This window comes from Leptinotarsa decemlineata, unplaced genomic scaffold (genome assembly GCF_025532065.1).
Source record: "Leptinotarsa decemlineata unplaced genomic scaffold, Ldec_3_MD MMD2_P_RNA_scaffold_7, whole genome shotgun sequence".
Classification (NCBI taxonomy): domain Eukaryota; kingdom Metazoa; phylum Arthropoda; class Insecta; order Coleoptera; family Chrysomelidae; genus Leptinotarsa; species Leptinotarsa decemlineata.
This window is the reverse complement of record NW_027412534.1, coordinates 3064751-3082008: the sequence shown is the minus strand read 5'-3', so window position 1 is coordinate 3082008 and position 17258 is coordinate 3064751. Positions and strand designations below refer to the sequence as shown.

At 38.5% G+C, this 17258-nt stretch overlaps 1 protein-coding gene across 1 annotated transcript; it reads right to left on the bottom strand.

Moving 5' to 3' along the window:
• Window positions 1–13122: 13122 nt before the first annotated feature.
• Window positions 13123–13734, bottom strand: LOC141480249 (uncharacterized). The gene has a single exon (XM_074170122.1). The coding sequence runs from the start codon at window positions 13732–13734 to the stop codon at window positions 13123–13125; it is 612 nt and encodes a 203-aa protein (XP_074026223.1).
• Between the last annotated feature and the right edge of the window lie 3524 nt (window positions 13735–17258).

Here is a 17258-nt window from a genome sequence, read left to right as displayed (position 1 = left end):
TGACAAAATATGTTTTCGCAAAAATAAATCGTCTGCTTCGTCCAGCTTATTGTGAGGTGGGCGTTTTCCACGTTTATCTTTTTCCAAAACACCACTGGCATTAGTTTTTTTTTAAGCAGCTTCTAATAAAGGCGTCAGTAACGTTTAAAGTCGCCATAAAAAACATTCTGCACACAGATACCCGGTTGTTATTTACTGTTAACGAATAATGATTCGTGTAGTGTTTTCTGGTTTTCTCAATATTTCTTGTTGTTCTTTTCTTGAGTTTTTGTTCAACGTGAGTTACAACAAACTGGCGCTGATCGTCTATATTTTGAAATGATCTGAATTCGTTGTATATTGTTTTTCTATCTTCTTCTCTTATAAGACCAGAGCACTTGTGTTTTGATTTTTCCAAACACGGAGAAGGTAACATGGGACGACTGGGATGTATCTGGTTTTTAAACCCAACGTATTCTTCTCCTTTTAACCGTTTACAGTTTATTAGATTTTTTTTTCCATCCGGACACATTTCTTTTTCTTTTTTTCTTCACCTCATCTACAAAAAGAACGGTTAAATTACAAGTGTTTTAAAAGTATTATTTAAATTACCACTTAGGATCTGGTAGGTCTGCCTCCACAACTTCCACGACAATATTGTCATCTCCATTCAGTACTGTGATGTCCACATTACGATCATCAAGATCCGAGTCAACATCGCTTTCGTCACCTTCACTTGAAGGAAGATATTCGTCTGAAGAACCTGCTTCAAATGGGTTTTCATCGGTAGAATTATAATCTCGAGCATAATCAGCTGTTTCTGAATAAGCTTGTTCCCAGCTACCGACTACAAGAAGAAAAATAATACTAATTTCTATACCACACGTGTTGGCGTTTTTTTTTATTCAATTGAGAGATGAAAATTATTAACTAAATTCAGATACGGGTACGAGTTTCATTATGTTCCATTAACTTACCAGGTTGAGGTTGAGCATCACCACAGGTATTCCTTTTTTCAATAACAACATTATCTAGGAAAAAAGTTAGGTTAGGAATATTTAAAGTTCAGACAAAAATATTAGCACACTTACCATCTTCTGTAATATTAGAACAAAGTTGCATTATCCTTTGTGTTCGGTTCATTTTGGTAAAACACCGCGAAATTATAATTAAACAAACAAGCAGTCACACGTTTATAAGCACGATGTTTTTGTGTCTGTTCTGAATGCGAATATATCACACTCAAATTGTTCCAAAGTCAAAATAGCGAATGTGCCACATTCATAGTTTTGGCATTTGAAAAATAAATGAATTTTCACATACGCGATATCACAATCCTTTATAGCAGGCAACACATAATACATATCATATTCGCTGTTTTGGCATTGGGTTCTCTGATAATAATTTATAATTTTCCAACAGAAAAGCGGAAACTTATCACATTCGCGGTTTTGGCACGGGACCGACGATATGCATGTAATATAAAATAGCTAATTTTAATTTTTTTCTTAATCTATTTTGATATCAGGTCAATGTAAATGGGTTCACATGAGTATATACTATATACTATAAATTTTAAATAGTTCATAATTGAAAACGTAAAAATTACGAGACAGATTCAAATTAGGTAAAACGCAACGGGATTGGTAGGATTTTAGGATGACGTCAGAGTCCATGTCAACAACATTTATTTACATGCTGTTCTGTACTATTCTATTATTGATTGTCCGTCCAATTAGAGTTTTGCAAGCAGTTATTTGGCTATTATCATTTTATCATTACTGTGAACGTCCCAGAAAATGAATACAATGACTGAAGATGGATTTGTCATGGCACAATCTGACAATTTGCCGCGAATAGATGTCTTCATGATGACAAGTTTTTTCGCAAATTATCCCGATTTCACTTCAGCTGAGATTAGAGGCGTCAAAGCTGCAAGGTACTTGAATAATCATTGTGTATAAGTGTCTTTAATTTCAGCTTTTCGTTCAGTTTTTTAGTTAACATTGAGAAAGTGTACATAACCTCAAATAATGTAGTGAAAAATTTGTTTAAGAAAATGTTTACAATCACTTCTTATTCTAACCTGATAATATTTGTCTTTTGGTACTGAATGAAGTTCTCTGTATCCTTTTCTACTTGAAAATGAAGAATAACAGCAGTCAGAAAGGTTTTATATTCGAGAAGTAAATATGTTTATTAGGGTTTTAGACTATGACACTAAATATAAATATACCTATGTAAATATAAAAATACTTACATCAAAGTGATCTTCACAACAGTATAAGCAGCTCGTTGCAGACAGTTTCGGGTTCTTAAATTCGTCCCTTTTTATAGCTTTACACCACTTCAATCGAATGTTTGCATTCCTCGGCACAAGAAAAAATACTTTTTGAGGAGCAGTTTTCGTTGTATTGTTGCACTTAGGAACTATGCAGTACTTATAAACTGATTTTCCACTACTATCTATGTTTAATTCATTGAAATTATCAAGTAATACAATATAGAATCAACTATGTTTACTTCTCTGTGCTTTCGCTTTGTTGACATGTACTTTGACGTCACATATTCCCGCCAAATGGTCGACCGTTTGAATTGTCAATATTTGGTATACAATTTTATAATTTTTTTTCTGACTAATTATTCATGTTTTTTGGCATCTATCTTATGTTTCCAGTATTTGTATGCATTATATAATCGATTAGAACAATTAGAAAAAAATATGCATGTGACCTATTGTTCCTATCGATAACTATTGTTAACAATTCTGCATCAGCATTAATTTGTGGAATATCTGGCATGATTTGAAGATTATCAATCATTTCTTCATTAACCACCTGTATTGGCTGCAATATATCAGACATGGAATTCATAGGTGAAGGCACAGGACTGGCAATATGAGTATTTCTCGTTGATAGATTACCGGACAAAGGATGCAACAAACTGGTTCCTTCTAGATTTTTTGGTGGCATTACTGCACATTAAGTTGAATGTCTCTATTGGGAACCACTACAATTTGGCTCTGTTCAATTTGTTCCTTTAGATCTTGAACAGATTCAAAATTCAAAAAACATATTTTTTTGTCTATCCATTTTGGCAAGTTTAAATCCAACAAGTTCTAGTGGGATTATCCCAATATATTTCATGAATAGCGTCTTCACTACCTGAAATATCAAAGAATAATAAAAGACAAAATGAAAATATAGGTTGCGAGCTGTAAAAATATCTATTTATTCAAAGATAGAAATGAAATCTTTGAAGAAGAATGAATCCAATACATATAATTTCCATACACCAGAACTATAGTACAGTCTTCTCTACGAGAGTTTTCCAAACCAAGTGCAATTAAAAAAATTGATGAACTATAATGCTAAAGCATTCTATAATAAGTATTGAATTATAATGATAGTTGTGTTGAAACCCATTGGTGTATGGGGGAAGCATTCATTTTGAATTGTTTATTTATGTAAAATTTTATATTAAGTGTGGTATCGCTAAAAAACAAATATTTTATATCAGATTTAGGAAAGAAACTATTGAGCTTCTTATTTCTCCATTATTATATAAATGAGGAATTTTCCATATGAAGGAAGAAAAAAACATACATGAAAATGTGATATAGGGACAATCGACCTCAATCTTTTCCTTTTTCTTTCGATCGAATCTTTTTACTTTTGAAACTGGGTTTTTCCCAGCAATGTTGTCTTTCCAAATCAATGAAGATATGTCCACACCATCAACTGTGGCTACATATTCATGGCTAGTACCACGAGATACTTTTTTCAGTGATAATTTAGTAGGTAATTGACAATTTGGTAATTTGTTGCGATGTATAGTACCTAAAGAGAAAATTCCTTGTTTTGCGAGATGCACCATGAGTGGAACAGCTGTGTAGTAATTATCATGATATAATCTATAATTTTTAATCCTTGGTATGATCCTTGCTAATCGTAATACTATATTTGAAGTAACTCCAAAATTGGGCTCATTATCTTCTGTGTTTTCAAACTTTTCCTGACCAGTATAGATCTCAAATTTATATGCAAAACCAGACACACCTGCTAAAACAATACATCGGCATGTATTGTTTCATATAGTGTCTCACTTTGGTGGAGCACATTTGTTCGTCTATACTAAGATGTTGCTCCAAAGCAACTGACGAACACTTTTTATTCAAATGATCGACCAGGGGTCTTATTTTGTGCAGCCTATCGTGTCCAGGACGATCAGGAGGAATGAAAGCATCATTATCATTGAAGTGAATGTACTGCCTGATTTTCTCGAACTTGTTTACTGGCATAACATCAGCTATGTTCGAGAATCGAAGATCATCACTCCAGAAAGATCGGGTGTTTGGCATATTGACTAAGGACATGTACGTTACTATACCAATATATTGTTTTATATCAATATCTGTAAAGCCAGTAGGCCTCTCTGGCTTTTTCTGGACAGAACATAAATTCGTTTCTTCGACAATTTTATCGAAAAGTTCCTTCGAAAAAAAGTAAGTAAAAAAATCGTATGGTGATTCTCGTTTAGCTGCATAGCTTTTTGTTTCCATATGATATTTTTTTGAGTAACCTTCTTCTGTTTGTCATTTTGTTGAAAAAAGGATAAGGGCAAATTATCTTCATTGTCGCTAACCTCTTATTCAATTGTCTCCAACGGTTCTCCTGGGAACTCGACCAAACCTACTTCATCAGTAAAATCGTTTTCTGGAACAGAACAAGAAGGTTCATCTTCACTATCCGTTTCACATTCATCCCCACCATCCTCACTTTCTAGACCGGTAAAGTTTTCCCAATATTCTATCAGCTCTGCTTTTGATAGAATTCGCTTTGCATTACTCATTCTAAAACAACACCAGCATTTACAACTATACCCCAAATGCATGGTGTTGCCAATCGGCATCAAAACAAATTCACAATTTTTCAAAAAAAAACAACTTCTGAGTAATCTATATGAGTATCAAAGTGTAATACATACCTTGAAGACTTGGAAACACAATTTTGCAATTCTCATAAAGCCACTGAAGCAAAACAACTGAATATTCAATTTTATGAAACAAAACCATGTGCTCGAGTCGGTGGCCAGCTGATAATAACTGTCCACTTTTTCCTCCTTATCGCGGGATAAGGAGGAAAATCAAAAAAACAAATCCGTCATAGCTGTAGTTTTTATTAATAACAAAATTTATAGGCTACACAAATTTGTAATACACATACAAGTTGAAAAAGGTGTAATAATATTTAATGGGAAACATGAGCTTGTTTGGAATTAACCAATTTTTTTATGTCCGGAATGAGTTTTGTAATACACAAAAAAATGTCATTTTCCAGGGTCAAACGATTTCTTGATTTTGTTTTGATATTCACCATTTTGGAGAAACCTTGTTCACAGTTATAAGACGTAGAAAATGGCATCAAAGTCTGTAATGCTTTTGTAGACAGTTCTGGGTATTCATTTTTAATACCTATACAAAATTTGTCGATACAAGCACTGTTAAAAGTGAGTTTTGCTGACTGATCACTTGAAATTTCGATCAGTTGATTATGTTGACGAGCAGTTAGCTCAGCTTTTGTTACGACTTGATCACTGAACGGATTGACTACCCACAAAACCCCACTCGTATCCTTATTTGGAATGTAATCTGTCAACTGTTCAATCAAACCTTCGAGATGAGAAGATACTAGTAAGGAGAGAGATGAAGTGTCGGGGGATGTACAGTAGGATGTAGACAGAAACCCTATAAACTCTTGAGTTAGTGTAAAATTTTCAAAATCTTCTTTCTTAACTCTTGCGTTCCAAACACTGAGTTTTTTTACAAATGCATTTACTTTGTCTTGAGCATATATCATATTTTTGTCTGGTCCTTGTAGGGATAAGTTCAAAATGTTAAGGTGAGAGAAGATGTCAGCCAAATAAGCAAGCTTAACCAACCACTTTTCATCACTGAAAAAAGTGGAAAGTTCGGGTTTACTATCAACCAAAAATAACAACATTTCTGACTTTAATCCAAACAGTCTGCTTAATACATTACCACGGGATAGCCACCGTACTTCAGTGTGAAATAAAAGATGTTTATGCAAGGCTCCTACCTCTTCACACAAAATATTAAACATCCTACTTTGCAACGGGCGACTTTTAATGTAGTTCACTATCTTGACAGCTTCATTTAAAACTTGCCGTAATTCATCTGGCATTTTCTTAGCTGCCAAAGCTTGCCTATGTAAAAAGCAGTGAACCCAGCTTGCATTCGGTGTCAATGATTTCAACCTGGCAATTAAGCCACTCTTCTTTCCCGTAAGGGCCATTGCTCCATCACTACAAATTGAAACACATTTCTTCCAATCAAATTCAAAAGGTTCAGTTGCTTCAACAAACACCTTATAAAGACTTTCACCTGTTGTATTATTCGGCAGGGGCTTACAAAACAAAATATTTTCATGAATAGCATCACCGTAATCGTACCGGATGAAGCATAAAAACTGAGCACAGTTGGCAAGATCTGTTGACTCATTCAACTGAATTGCAAAAAAAGTACTGTCTTTTATTTGCTTCTTTAGCTGGTTCTGAACATCTTCAGCCATGTCACATATTCTTCTTGAAATAGTATCATTTGATAACGGGATTTTTTTCAATTTTTCAGCATCTTGAGGACTGATTATATTTGAAACCATATCAATTGCAGCAGGAAGAATTAATTCCTCAGCAATTGTATGGGGTTTCCCTTTTTTAGCAATCTTCAGTGCTACCTCGTATGAAGCTTTAAGAGCATTCTTATTAACATTAGCAAGATCCGTAATGTTTACCTGTTGACTTCGAAGGGAGAACAGTTTTCTTTGGAAAAATTCCACTGGTTTGTCTTTCAACACACCACACATTGAGGTTTGTCTGCCAGTTCAGTGAAACCGAATTGTATGTACGACTGGTCATATTTGCGGACTTTTGTCTTTCTGCACTCACTAGCACTAGCATCACTACTTGACGACGGTCTTCTTGAAAACTTATCCATTGCTACTTTTTCTAACTGTATTTGCTCGCAATACTACTCACAAGTACACACACAGTGTTGAGTGATCGACTCAAGAAGCCAGACTGTCAAAACAAATTTGTCAAAACATCCTGCCTATAATAGAATGAAGGATGGGAGGCTTTGAGTTTTTCTACATCTTTAATTTTACCACACTCCACTTCGAGATACAGGACCAGAGTTATGGAGGGATACCATAATAGTCAAACCAAGGGATACTTCAGAAAACGCATATGTAGATCTACTCAAAAAAATAAAATGGGAGTTAAAGTCAAATCTGTTGAAAAAACTAAATCAGGACACGTTAGAATAAATATTACCTCGAAAACAGACGGAGCAAGTAACACCCTAAAAGAAGAGATAGGACGAATAGTGGAGTACAAAGCTGCAACAGAAATAGCGACCGGAAAAAAGGCACTACTGATAGGAAACCTGGATGAGGTAACAACAGAAGAAGAGGTGAAAGAGGCAGTGGAAAATGAAATAACACAGATAGAAAACGAGCAGCTCACTGTGTATCTCAATAGCGGAAATGAAAATCGAAGGGCCCGTACAGCCACACTACTGGTCCCCAGAACAACAGCAGACAAACTGATAGACATGGGCAGAATAAAAGTGGGATGGACAGACTGTAGTATCAGGGAAAAAATCAGGCCGACAAGATGCTATATATGCCTCAAATACGGACATGTAGCGAGAGTGTGCAAGGAGGAAAACCCCAAGCCCAGAGAGGGAACTACTATGAAGGGAAAATGCCTAAACTGCTGCAAGATGGGGCATCTAGCAAATGTATGTACGGAAGATCCACATTGCCTTGTCTGCGAAGTAGACGGCCACAGAGCGGATTCCATGAAGTGTCCAAGATATAGAGAGGCAGTGGAAAAAATAAAGGCTCGAGTAAGGAGAAGTCCGAAAAATAAGAAACAGGCAAAGGGAGAAAAAAATGGGAAACAGGGAAATCTTATGAGAAGGAGGGTAGCCATGGACATAATGTTCAAAATATGCGAAGAGGAGGGAGTAGACTTAGTGATTATGTCAAAACCAAACAAAAAAAAGGTAGCCGAGGGTGAATGGCTGGTAGACACTAAAACAGACGTGCTGATTAAAGTCATAAACAACAAAATAAAAGTTCGCAAAACAGGAGTGGGACCAGGCTATGTCTGGATAGAACTAGACTCACTGGTCCTATACTCATGCTATATATCCCCAAATATAGACATGGTAACTTTTCAGACCTACCTCAATACGCTCAGGAGCGATATGAAGAAACATGTCAAACAAATAGTCGTGGGAGGGGACGTCAACTCAAAATGCTACCTATGGGGATCAAATGTGGAAGACAAGAGAGGACAAGCTCTGCCTGAATGGATGGCCGAAAACGATTTAAAGGTTCATAATACAGGGGAGGAACCTACCTTTGTGCGCGGAAGAGCGGAATCGCACATTGATGTCACCTTCAGCACAAACAAAATCTGCAAGAACATACATAACTGGAGAGTTCTAGAGGAAGAGAACTTGAGCGATCACCTCCACATACTATTCGAAATAATTGACCAAACCAGGAGAAAATACTCTAATAAACCAACAACGAAAGGCTGGAAAATAATAGAAGAGAAAATGGAGATACTGTGCCAGGAAGTGGGTAAAAAACTAAGAGAGGAAATCAACCCGCTAACACCGAAAAAACTCACAAAAATACTTACAGACTCCTGTGATAAAGTATTTCCAAGAAAAAAACAACACAACTATAGGAAACCAGTATATTGGTGGTCTGCGGAAATAGGAGAACTCAGGAAAAAATGCCTTGGAAAAAAAAGAGCCATGGTGAGAGCAAATTAAAAAAAACGACGAAAGTCAAAAAATCAGATGCCATGAGGAATATGCTGGCTGCAGGAAATCTCTCAACAAAGCAATATGGGAGGCAAAGAATAGGAGTTGGAAGGTGCTCCAGAATGAAGTAGATGCAGATAGATGGGGAAAAGGATACAAGATAGTCACGAAAAAAATCAGAACCCCACAAACGATAACGATGGCAGACAATGAACAGAGAGAAATAGCCAAAACCCTTTTCCCAGAGCACTCAGTAACAGAATAGAAAAAACCCATAGTGCACCAAAATGAAGTCCCTAAATTCAGTAAAGAGGAATTGCTGGCAGCAGTAAAGAAGACCAAGGTAAAGAAGGCTCCTGGTACGGACGGTCTGACAGCAGAAGTGGTCAGAGCAGCAGCGCAAAAGTACCCGGATAAAGTGCTGGAGACTATGAACGCAGCACTGATGCAGAACGCATTCAACACAGCACCGTGGAACGGAATACTGGAGGAGCTGCACAGGAGAAAGATCACCCCGTACCTCCTTAAAATGTTAATCAGCTACTTCGAAGAGAGATGGCTAATGATAAGAGTGGAAACAAAAATGAAAGTAACCTGTGGAGTTCCTTAGGGATCCGTATTAGGACCTACTCTTTGGAACCTCTACTATGACAGCATCTTCAGTATCCAAACCCCGGATGGAGTCAGGCTAGTAGGCTTTGCCGATGACGTGGGGATTGTAGTTACAGCCAAAACGAAGGAAAACTTGCAAATGATAGCAAATCAGGCTCTACAAAATATTGCAGAATGGCTCCATCATAAGCGATTAAGACTAGCCCCACAGAAAACGGAAGCAGTTCTCTTGGTAGCAGGAAGAAAAATCAAGACCATCAGCCTAGAAATTGAGTATACCGTGGTGAAGAGCCAGGAAAAGGTGAGATATCTAGGTATGCTGTTGGATAAAAACATGACAATGGGGGCTCATATAAGGAGAACAGCGGAAAAAGCTAACAAAGCCCTAGCGGCGATAGGAAGGCTGATGCCCAAAGCTAGAGGCCGGGGAGAGAGGCCACAAGAAAAATCCTGTGCTCAGTGGTGCATTCAATTATGCTCTATACAGCACCAATCTGGCACAAGGCTCTAAAGAGAGAGGTCAACCGAAAAGTCTTGCTAAGCACTCAACGCCAGACGGCTATCTATATAACTGGAGCATACAGAACCGCATACACTAGGGCACTTTTAGTAGTAGCACGGATTCCCCACATCCACATATGGGCTAAACAAAGAATGGAACAGAGGTCAACTGAGAAGACCAACGCTAACACGACTATGCTCGAAAGATGGCAGGAATGGTGGCAAGGAGAAGCAGACACAGGACTGTGGACGCGCAGACTTATCCCGGATATAGCTCCCTGGTTTTCGAGGAAGCATGGTGATACCACCTGGTACGTGGTATCACCAAGCTTCCACGTACCACCTGGAAGCACCCGTGCCCTACTAACAGGGCACGGGTGCTTCCAGACTTACCGCAAACGCTTCCATGTAAGCAATAGCGACTCATGCATATACTGCGAGGAAGGTGACACCGTCGAACATACATTCTTCACCTGTATGAGATGGCATCAAAAAAGACAAGAAGTGGAAACGGTCACAGGTCAACTAATTCCAGACAACATAATAAAAAAGATGCTGGAGGATGCAGAAATTTGGACTAAGATAAGCTTCCTGGCCAAATACATAATTGACACGAAGGAGAGAGACATCAGGGTGGGAGAAAATAGACAGCGATGAGAAAAAAACTAAGAACAATAAGCATCCTCTTTCTGAAGTAATGCCCCAAAGCAGTTCCACAAAGAGCCACTTGAATGCTGAAGAGGGGTTTTAGTGGGTAGGCTGTGACAGAGTCATAGAGTCCCACACTTCGAGCAGGAGCGTTCCCCTCAGGAAAAAAAAAACTTCGAGATACAATGGACTTCTACCACATGTTTTGAAATATATTTGTTTCAGTTTCCATTTTGATGTACAAATTAAGAAGAGAAAAGTGTATTTGATATCAAATTACACAGCTGCTACAGATGGATATTTTGTTACCTATATAGGTATAAAAAAAACTTTGTGATTGATGTACACATTTTGTCACTAATACCAGTTGAATTTTTTTACTTTTTTCACTCTGTTTTTATTGGTATTAGTAGTCACTATTACTTCTCCGCAATAATAATGTTTTCCTTTTGAATTTTTTAACGGATTTTCGTCCCCTCCTAACTGTACCAATATTTCTGCGAAAGCATCTCCTCGTTTGATTTACTACTTCCTCAAAGCTATCCTAATCTACATCAAGTGCACTTGCTGCAGCGGCAGCAATACTCCTCAAAGCATCTGCCATGCTCCTTGAAAAAATAATCATTTTGGTAACCTAACCTAACCTAACCTAACCTAACTTTTTTTTTGAGGTGGGAAACTCTTTATGAGCGACACAGGGTAGTGGTTCTTCCTTTCCCCTGTAGTGTTAGACTCCTTATACTCACTAAAACCCACCTCAGCCCTCTCAAATACCTGGAACCGTCTATGCGACATATCTTCAGGTATTAGCGGCGTCAGTCCTTGTACTTGTGTGTCATTTACAATCTGCAGTTGCCTAGTTTAATAATGCAGGGTCGTTCATTCAGGCGGCCGATTGATGTGCCCTCTCCTCTCTCTCCTTCAGGTTCATAACTTTTTTAATGTACCCGTGTATTTTTTTCCAGTTATGTTTGTTTATTAACATAGTCTGTATTATATTGTCCACTGTGAGTGTTTCCTCCAGATCTCTCTCAACTTCTGCTTTGAGGTTGTGCCATCTATCGCATTCAAGGATTGTAAGGGCTGGTGAGTCCTGACCACAGTATATGCAGGCAGAATTTGTGGCCTTGCCAATACGTAAGGTATACGTTCTAAAGGAACGTATACCTGAGAGGAATTGAGTAAGGTGGTAGTCGGTGGTTCTGACTTTACTACTTATCCAAGCTTCAATTCTTGGGATTAATTTTTTGGTCCATTGTGCTTTAATCACGGTTTCATTCCATCTCTGCTCCATCATTGCCTCTCCTCGTAGCTTGGGTTTGTTTGTTCTCCTTTTCTTTTGTAAATCCAGACTCTTTCCTTGGCTAGCAGATCTATCGGGATGGTTCCGGTAATTACCGCTATTGCTTCGGTGGATACGGTCCTGTACGAGGAGGCAACTCGTTGTAGCATTCTCCTCTGTGTAGCAAGCATCCTCCTTACGTATGTTTTGATATCCATGGCTCTGGTCCAGATAGGGGCAACGTAGAGCAGGATGGACTGTACCACGCTGCCTAACAGCTTCCTCTTATCGAACTGATGTTAGGGAGTAGCCTACCAAGTGCATTCGCAAGTTTTTCGGCCTTGGCGACGGTGTGCCTGATGTGGGCATTAAAAATCATTTTGTCATCAAGTATGATGCCTAGGACCTTAGTTGCCTTCTGTGGTAGTTTATCCGTCCTGTCTATCGAGAAACGAACCCCTTCTTTATTTCTGGGCCCCTTTAGGATGACTGCCTCGGTTTTATGGGGTGCAATCTCCAGGTTATTTTCCGCTATCCAATTTTTTATTGTCCGCTTTCACCACCAGTGTGATGTCATCCGCGTAGACAATAACCTTGCAGTTTTGTGGGAGGATAAGCCTTAGAACCGGGTCATAGAGTACGTTCCAGAGTGTTGGGCCCAGGGCAGAGCCTTGCGGTACCCCCTTTGTGACAGTCAGCTTGGTTTGGCCGATGTTTATGGTTCTATTTCTAAGATAACTGGAGATGACATTGACCAGATATTGATTCACTCCCATCTCGGTCAGCCTACCGCAGATCCGGATCCAGACCGCAGAGTTGAAGGCATTTTTAACGTCCACTGCAATTAAGACTGACCATGTTGTGCTTGACTTGGCGTACTCTATGATTTCCTTCAACGCGTCAATCGTTGATCGTTGTTTTTCTAAATCCAAATTGGTTTTCGAAGAAGCCTCCCTTTTGCTCAAGTTCCAGTTCCAGCCTATTTTTAATGAGGTGCTCGAGGGTCTTACTTGCCACATCAAGTAGGCATATCGTTCTAAATTTCCTCTCTTCGAGGGGGCCTTTTGAAATAAGAATGACTTTGGCGTTTTTCCATTCTTCCGGAAAACTTTGTGTTTGGAGGAGGTTATTGAACACTTCGACAATTCTACCTGGGTCCATTTTGATGGCTAGTCGCATCGCTTCGTCGAATTTCATTTCCCCCTTCAGATACCTGAGGCTCGTTTTTTTTTCGCACTCAATTTCGAAAGTGATGAATGAATCTGTGATGGCTGAGACTCTCTTCCCTCTGCACCTCCCAGTCGCAGATTTTGTTTGCCAGGCCTTGTGTTGTCAGGGTGACATCGATAAATGATGCGCTCTTCCCACTTGTAAATGTGGGCGTGTCTCCCCTATTTTGGACGGTAAGGTTCTTGCTAGCGATCCAGTCTGCCCAGTGTTCGCTTTTTATGTTGGCGGAACCCCATAGCGGTGATGCTGCATTGAAGTCACCGGCTATAACCATTTCTTTGCTCAGAGCGTCTACAGCATTCATTATTTCGTCAACTTCACTCTTGTATTGGTCCAGGGGTATATTTGGTGATATATAACAGGCCAATATAGCTACTTCCTGGAGTTCTAGGATGATATATCCAGCTCCTTTCCTGACGTTCTGCACACCTACATTCCTATTAATGCATTTGAGGGCTACATCTGATCTAGTATCTACCAGCCATTCTCCGGTGCTTACTATCTTCTTATTTGGCTCCGCAATAATTAATATGTCAGTCTGATGCTCTCTTACTGCGATCTGCACGTTGTCATGTGCGTCCCTTGCCCTCCCTAGATTAGATTGTAGAACCTTAAGCATAATGGACTTTTGTATTCTTCTCAGAGCAGGAGTCCTAGCAGGGGAGAATTCCCTTCCATCTCCTCTTGGATTTCTTCTAATGTGGGGTCGGTGGTTTCGTGAACGGTGCTTCTTATTATCAGATCCTGGAGCGGAACGCTTGTTTGTTTGTCCCCTGGTTCATTTGCTTCCTGTCGTAGAGCTCTTCTGTGCCTCTGTTCGCTGGACCTAGCTTTCTTCAGCGCTTCTTTAAAGGCCTTAGATTTAAGTGGCCAGTCCTGTGCGGCTCGTTACACAAAAGGCAGAGTTCCTCATCCTTACATGTTGCCGCCCCCGTGTAGCAATTTTTGGTCCTGTCTGGGCCATTGCACTTACCAGATTCGTGGTCAAAGGCCCAACACTTTCCGCATCTAGGCACCTTGACCCTTTTTTCTAGCTTGCATCTCACTAACCCGACTCTGATATATTTATTTACCAAAAGCTTGTCCGCTAGTTCTTTAGGCATAGTGAGTGTGGCTGCCATGGTGTCGTTTATATACGGGCGGAGTTGGCTGACTTTGAATTCGGCATCGAATTCATCTGTAGCTTTCTGAACCGCACTCACTATGTCCTCTTGGGTCGCGTCCCCTAGCATCCCTTTTATATTTATAGAGACCATGGTTGCCTCGCCGAGTCTTCTAATTTGGAGGGTACTGTCCTCTTTTAAAGCTTCGTTCAAATTGTTTAATGCGCCCATATCCTTGTCGATCGTCAGAAGTAGTTTGCCGTCCCGCGTACTCTTTATGTTTTGGATTGCGGGAGCAGCTTGGCTATTTTTAACTGCCTCCGTAACCTTCTCCAAGATTTCCTTGTAGTTTTTTCTTGCTCATAATACTTATGTATATGAGTCGGTATTTATCAAAATTAGAAAACATTGAATCTTAGGACTTGAAAGCGGTGCATGAATCCACCCTTAATTTTGTCTGATTTCTTTTGAATGGTAATCTCCAGAAGATACAGAAATGTTTTATGAAAAAAAAACGTCTTATATAGTTTAAATCATCAAAATAGAAAACAAAGCAGCTAATGACGCAGTTGGAAGGCGTCAAAGGGACTTCACATGCTGACTTTTCACTTCTTGGCTTATAGCGTACTGTGTTCTCATAGGTGGGGGGTGAGCACCGGGAAATTAGGGGTTTCCCGGCAGTTGGAAGTCTTTGACCTTCATCACGTTTATTCAGACAGAAAGGTCGCTTTTCGATTTCGATGGCCTCGCGAATTATTCGAGCTTGTAGTGTTTTCGCTGTGGCGATGATCTTAGTGTTCGCAAAGTCTATGTTGTGTCCTGTCTCTTGATGATGTTTGAACAAGGCTGAGGATGGGTCTGATTTTTGGACATAAGTTGATGTTCAGATACCCTACTTGTCACACGTCTGTTGGTCTGGCTTACATATGTTATATCGCAATCGGAACATGAAATTTCATGTACAGTGTGGTTCTACTGAGTCTGCAACAAATGGGAAACTTTATTATCGATTTCTCAGAAAATTTCATTCTTGACAAAAGTTAGTGCATGTTCCAAAACTATACCAAGTGTACCTGAAATGGCTTTATGACAAACATCATACAGGATAGGCCAAAAAAATATAAAGTTCGTTCAAGAGTAAAGTACCCTTATCCAAAAAAATATAGAAATATGTTAAAGAGAAAAGTTGCTTTCAATTAAAAGTGATGTTCAGATACGAAGTCATGGCCTGTTGTTCGATTTTTTTTTCATTTGTCAAATTTTGAATTACTCCCGTATGATACATATTTTTACTATTTTGATTTAATATGTATTTGAAGTAGCCACAATCAAATCAGTTTGGAGTATTTTTTATCAAATTAAACTGTATTTGTAAAATTTTTTTAGGTGACCGTCAACTTCATGTTTGTTGCAACGATATTTAACAGAACTCTAGAATAAAACAGATACCCTTTTTAACGAGGCAAATACTCTACTAACTAAATGTTCATATGAATAAATTGTTAATAAAACTATAAAATTTCTTTTATTCTGACAACAATGCCTCAACTAGAACAAAAAATAATCCAAAATCTATCGCGGAAAGCCATGAACAAAAAACACATACGCCCTAAAACAATACTGTAGTTTGATAGTGTGGCTTTTTAAAACTTGCCTGTAAAAATGTCTCGCCCAATATTATTAACGTTAACTGAAAAGCCACAATCAGTTTTAATCTGTGGTGATGGTTATAAAACAATGCGCGAAGCTGCAAATATTTTCAACGAGCGGCATCCAGACAAACAAATTTGCTATTCAAGTGTAAGTAGAATTTTAAAGAATTTCAAACAGACTGGCTCACTAAAATATAAACATAATACGGAGCGTACGAAACCTGTATGCACAGAAGGAAACCAGCTTGACGTACTTCAAGCAGCAGTAGAAAATCTTAGAAGGTCCACCCAAGAAATTAGTGATTATACTGACATAAAAAAACTTCTGTGAAGCGTATTCTCAAGAAACATAAGTACCATGCCTACAAACCTACATTCATTTGTACATTTCAAGAAAGAGACTATGATTAAAGATATGATTTTTCCATGTGGAATCCGAGCGAAATAGAAGAACAACGAGATTTTCATCAATGTATTCTGTTTGGAGATGAATCTACTTTTACAACAAATGGGGTTCTATCATCACAAAATTGCAGATGGTGGTCAGATGTCAACCCAAATTTTATTATTGACAACAAAAGTCAATACTCTCAGAAAGCAAACGTTTGGTGTGGTATATTAAATGATAAATTACTAGGTCCGTTTTTTTTTTTCGCAAGAATTTGAATGGTGACAGGTACTTGAACGTTTTGGAAACTGAAATAGGAGAGTTTTTGGATGATGTGGTTTTAGAAGAATGGCAAAAGTTATGGTTCCAACATGACGGATGTCCTGCCGATTCTATGAGAAATGTTTCTCAGTGGCTGAATAGGACATTTCGTAATAAATGGTTAGGACGAAATACCGATCCTCGGTGGCCTCCTTGTTCTCCAGATCTTACACGTCTAGATAATTTCTTATGGGAATAGTTGTAACAAAAAGTCGCCCCTTCAATAATGTTGATGAGCTTGAAACTTCAATACGAGTTCATTGCAGAAATATTCCCGCTAATTTGTTGCGATCTACATTAAACGAATTTCATGAGCGAACAATTAGATGCATCGAAAGAGAAGGTGGACATACAGAGACGCTTCGATAATTTTTATTGTTAGCACCTGTTAAGTTGTTAAGTTACCTACTGTATTTTTCTATACTATCGCTTGTTGGTTCTTTTTTGTTCATGGCTATCCGCGATAGATTTTGACAGTTTTTTCATATGAACATTATACTTAGTGAAGTGTTTGTCTCGTTGAAAAGAGTATTTGTTTTTATTCTAGAGTTCTGTTAAATATCGTTGCAACAAACATGAAGTTGACGGTCACCTAAAAAATACAAATCCAAGTAAATTTCACAAATACACGTTGATTTGATGATAAATACTCCGAACTGATTTGATTGTGGCTACTTCA